Genomic DNA, 5,264 nt, shown 5'->3' on the forward strand with positions numbered 1-5,264 from the left:
GCAATCAAAAAATCTGTCATACCGCAATTGCGTTAAAAAGAAGAACAGAGATACCGAAAACCTTTTCACAGAATAGTTTAAGATAACTGAAAATAAATTTGTTCTTGCTTTGGGGGAAGAAAGGCCGCATACCTCCTTAATAATAATACATCGCCCAGCAGTTGATAAAGAGCAACAGAACGGGTTTCCCTGCTTCCTTGCACGAAGTTTCAAACAGAACCTACTAAAATATAGAGTGATCGACGAAGCGACAAAAGCAAAGAAGACTGTATAAATGGACGATTGAAGATGACGTCACAACCACCACCAACGAAATACCAGTCATGCGAATTTAGGAAGCCTGCGCACAGACTCAAAATGTCCCTTACCCGAAAATTGGTTTTGTGGAATTAAAAAGTAACAATAAAAATTAGGTTTATGAAAAACGTTTTATGTTCCGTTGCATGTAAAAGACAATCTTTGTTAAAATTCAGTCTTAAGAAGATTCTAAGAGCCTCTCAAACTCTATATTGCCACTAGTTTCTTGTGAGGAACTAAACATATTCAAAATATATGCGTAATTCCTGTAAGGGTTGCAAAAAGCCGTACTTTTTTGCACTGTTTTTTGCAACCTTCGTTTCAAATTCAAAGTTTTATTACACATAAACGAACTTTCAATGTAACGAGCATTTTGGTCTCTGTAGTATTTGTAGTTATTGCATGCTGTTAAACAGTATAAGATCTATGCTAGCTGTGGCTCCTGAAGTGACGCATATTTCTTCTGATCTTAGTTAAAGGATAGTCATTAACATATAGACTTCTGTTTTTGGGCCCAATTCCAGAGCTTTGAGTAAAAGATAAAGGTATTTTGCGAGTGTAGATGATTCGGGTATATGTGATTTACGTTTGATATCAGACAGGAGCCAAAGAATTTTAAGGGACTTCAGAATTTTAAGGGGATCTTTCATGTCACGGTTCGAAAGGTGTAGCACTCATGATACAAGCTAAAGAAAAGTTTACAGTAGGTGAGCTTGATGTAGACCGGGAGGAATATGTCCGTCTTTATTGATCTTAAAGCACGAGAAGAGCTTTCTTAAAAATTGTGCTTTCTGCAAGAATCTTATAATAAAACAAGCAAACATCTGGAAAATATATTTAGTCAATTGGCAATTCAAGTTATGCAGAGACGCCGGTAATCTACATTAGATGTCCTTGAAATGATATGTGATCTAAGTAGCAGTATGAATATTTTATGAGCAATGTCTGTAGCTAACAGGATTGCCAAACAAAACGAAAATCGACTATCGACGAGAGGGTTTATGTGTCTACTGTAGCACAAGGTAATGATAAACTTTTCTACTAGTTTTTGTTGCTTAGATAATATACTTGTTTTCTTATAAGGGCTGTGACGGGTGGAGAAATAGCAAGATCACCCTAAGGTTAATCGCGCCAGTGAACAAGCACCTTGCGTATGGAAGCGTATCGTAGGCGCAGAGGTCAGGTCGCATCAATAAGGAATGAATCTTCAAGATGGAGGCTTGATAGGTTTATCGGATATAGAAGGATTTAGAATACTACAAAGTGAAGTTATAAACGAAAAACCTTCGGAGCTGGAAGAACAAATAATAAAATGGTAGATTATTCAATATGTTTTACCAGCAAACTTTGCAAAACCAGCAACCTGAAGCTTCGTCAATGTCAATACAGAATAACCGGAACCACTTAAAAATGAAAAGCTTCTCGCTCGAAAACATCTGTGTATTGCTAAAAATTTAATTGGCATTTTCATTGGAAGTACTCGGCAAAGAGGATCTGCGAACCACTTGTCCAAGACTCTCTTTGGTCCGATTCACAGAGTTTTTTAAGCTAGATAGCGATACATAAAGGAAATAAATATTAAGTAAGGACTTCCTTCTGGGCTTTCTTTTCGATACTAACTTAGGTGATATCTTATAAAGCCTCAGTGGCATTCCTTTCTTTAAGACAATGTCTATGTATTAAGACAATTGACTATTGCCCCCTTTCCCCCTTTTTGACATCTAGCTGATATCTCTTAGAAAAGGCTATGATTTACGATCATTTGCACACATAAAATTTACAAACTTGGCGTCTGGACAAGGCAAGCATTGCAATCAGTGACCCATGTCTACATCCTATGTTCATTCAAGGAAACGAGCCTATTTATCGCGAACCAACTTTAGAATATACAACAAAACAGCTTTCAACAGTAACAACCAACAAACTAATAAAATTGTACTTGGAACTAGGCTACTTTGAAACCAATGTTTAGAGTAAAATGTTTGAAGAGATTTTAAAACATTTATCATTACGACAGTATCTTACATATTTGAGGATTTTTGCATATCTTATCGTACATGAGAACGATTCACTGTAGGTCAACCGTTTTGTTTCATCGCATTTTCACCTTAAACTGACCTGTTTCTTAATTAGCCAAGTCAGTGAAAAATAGGACAAAAATCTTATATTTTTTGCACGAGTAAGTAAAACAACATCAACGTAAAAACAGTGGTTCGTAAAGACGTTAATTCGTTTTTCATTACAGATGAGTTCGAAACTTTTATTGGCGATATTGTTGGTATTCCTGTTTGAAATTTTCCAAGTGGCAAATGCGGTTGCAAGTACAAATGAAGCACAGAAACCGAACATTCGCGCAGTAAGGAGCGTCAGAGCAGATACCAAAAGCAAAATTACAAATGGCATTGACAAAGGAGGTGAGGACAGTGAAGAAGATGATGACGATGATGATGACACATCTGAAGGTAGCGGGAATGATGAAAATAACCAAGATGGTGACGATGATGACGAGGAGGGAGATGGAAAAAGTAAAAGAGTTGTTTGTAAAAGGACCTGTGCTCCTCCAATGACATTTGAAGAATGCTCGAACCCTCGGTGTTCGCTCAAACATAACATGGTTAGAGACTTGTGCTTCTTTCTGTGTAAGCACCAACAAGTAAGATGCACAAACACTTGTGACTCAGATTAGAAACATCGGTATCAGCCGTAACGACAATCGATTGCACGTTTGTGCTTTATAACTGACATGTCTTCACGCAAATCCGTTAAAATGAAGCCACGCATTTTAGTAAGAGGTGACACCCAAGATGGATGGATAGCAGTGTAAATATGACAGCCTGACAGAACGGAACTGAAAAGAAAATTGAACATATAATATTTTATAAGATAAATATTTATACATATACCTTTTAAAAGATATATTAAGCAAATCTTCATAGATGATGTGTGAATCAAAATAGCACTAAGAGACGCGTCTAGAAATCTAAAGCAGTTGGATATGCTGGAATTTATTAAATATCTTTTCAGATAGATTTTCAGATTTCATGATAGACAAATATAAATTAATTTTTAGCTAAGTAATTCCAAGCAAAAATGTGAAAAAGTTAACAATATAGCAAAGCATGATACAAACTATCAAAGCTCTAAAATTTTCTTTTCAAGATAAACTAGAGATCTGAGGAAATTTATAACAAAAAACTGTTTCTCTTGTCTATTCCTATGATAACTTTTCAGATTGATTTTTAACAGTTGATGAACTTTTGGAATTAAAAAGAAAATTTGAGCTGAAATTTAAAATAATTTCATTATGAAATTTGTACTTTAATTGGAATGTCAATGAAAAATGAATTTACAGATTACATTCCTTGAATTGTGAAGAGTTTAAATTTTTACAAGAACAGTAGGCAGAACACAAAAGTTTTATATTGAAGGTTTAACAGATTTTCATTGAAAATACCTATCAAAGTCTGTCTAGGAATATTGAAATTTGGTAATGAAAATTGTGAAAATCACTTTAATTGATAAAAAGGTCAATGACTGGTAATGCTAATAAAACAAAACCTTTAATCACGATATTTCCCTGGCATCTTCTTAATTCATCCCTAATAGCTCACTGTAAAGCAAGACATTATGATGCCATACAGGGCTTTATGGCAGATTTTGGCAAGATCTTGTGCATGCACAGAAATTTCATTTATGCCTCCCAAATGCAAAACCTCCTTTACCAGTCACGTTTCATGCAAATTATTTCTTCCCGAAGAAGGCAATTATCAAATTCAGTGAAAAATTCAGTGGTATTGCCCTTACCCTGAATTTGGGTTTTCAAGACTGGATCTTAAAGGACAACATATATAGTTGGGAAATAGCTCCATTTTCGCTTTATTGCTCTCGTTAGAATCCAGTCTGCAGAGTATGGCATGTGCACACCGGAGATATTTTTGTGCAAAACCTGTTGCACACCGGTATTTTTGGGTGTGGCAACTAAGATGGGTGTGGCGTGGTGTGGTTCCATAGAAAATGTCAGCTGATAAAAACAAGCACAGTTGTGTATGAACAATTTGAGATATCACGAATCTTACTTGACAAATATACAAATAAAAACTTGCGCTATCTTCAAAAGTATACTTCACACGCATTTTTACGGTGAAATGCAAATTCACAAATTTTAACCACAACAGGGAAAAATAGTCGGTGCACACCAGCACACCAGACATTTTTGGTGGTGCACACCGTCACACCAGGCTTTTTGCTCGTGCACACCGGAGATCTCGTCGAAAAGTGCCATACTCTGCAGACTGGGTTAGAATGTGCATATTATTTTTTGCTCTTGGACGTTAGAAAAACTTGAAGAAAACTACCATGCTTTGTACTCATACCTGGTAAATCCATAGCCTTCTTAGTAGCACTGTACAAGCTCTGAAGTCGTACGGTTGTGTATTCCCGAGGTACCTGTTTTGAAAAATGTTTGATCTATATTCTTTCTGAAACTGCTCCAACTAAAGCTTCCAAGAAGAAAACAAATAGAAGAAGAACGCGCCATTGTTTGAAACCGAGGTATTTGTCTCCTTCGCAGAAATTCCTTCGCAGCAATTCCTTCGTAGATTGACAAGCTGGCGAAGAAACTAAGTCTGCTAAAATTTTTCGTCAACAAAATCGTTTGGCAATTATATCGATAGTTTCGACTGCCATTCAGATGCTTATTTTTTTTTTTAATTTATTTTGGCCATAATGCATAGTACTATTCCTTGGTTTGTTAACATTCCTGTACTATACAGTGAGTGCATCATAGAGCCATACACACAATGCGTGATTTGGTTCAAAAAACATAATTTTGTTTATTATTCAAAAAGAGAAGCTATTGAAGGAAATTCAACTTGTTATGCTGGCCTTTTTCCAACGACAGCTTTGAAACCAACAATCCTTGACAAAAGTCCTTGGAATACCCTGCGGTCAATGTAAGATTTTGACGA

The 5,264-nt window shown here is 35.9% G+C and overlaps 1 protein-coding gene across 1 annotated transcript; it reads left to right on the plus strand.

Annotated features, from left to right (window-relative positions):
- The first annotated feature begins 1,593 nt into the window (after positions 1-1,593).
- LOC148958746 (uncharacterized) lies at positions 1,594-3,564 on the plus strand. The gene is made up of 2 exons (XM_089111958.1): positions 1,594-1,612; positions 2,543-3,564. The coding sequence occupies exons 1-2, from the start codon at positions 1,610-1,612 to the stop codon at positions 2,981-2,983; spliced, it is 444 nt and encodes a 147-aa protein (XP_088968084.1). The 5' UTR covers positions 1,594-1,609; the 3' UTR covers positions 2,984-3,564.
- The last annotated feature ends 1,700 nt before the right edge of the window (positions 3,565-5,264 follow it).

Source organism: Rhopilema esculentum, chromosome 12 (assembly GCF_057945365.1).
Source record: "Rhopilema esculentum isolate cy_ngs chromosome 12, ASM5794536v1, whole genome shotgun sequence".
Lineage (NCBI taxonomy): Eukaryota > Metazoa > Cnidaria > Scyphozoa > Rhizostomeae > Rhizostomatidae > Rhopilema > Rhopilema esculentum.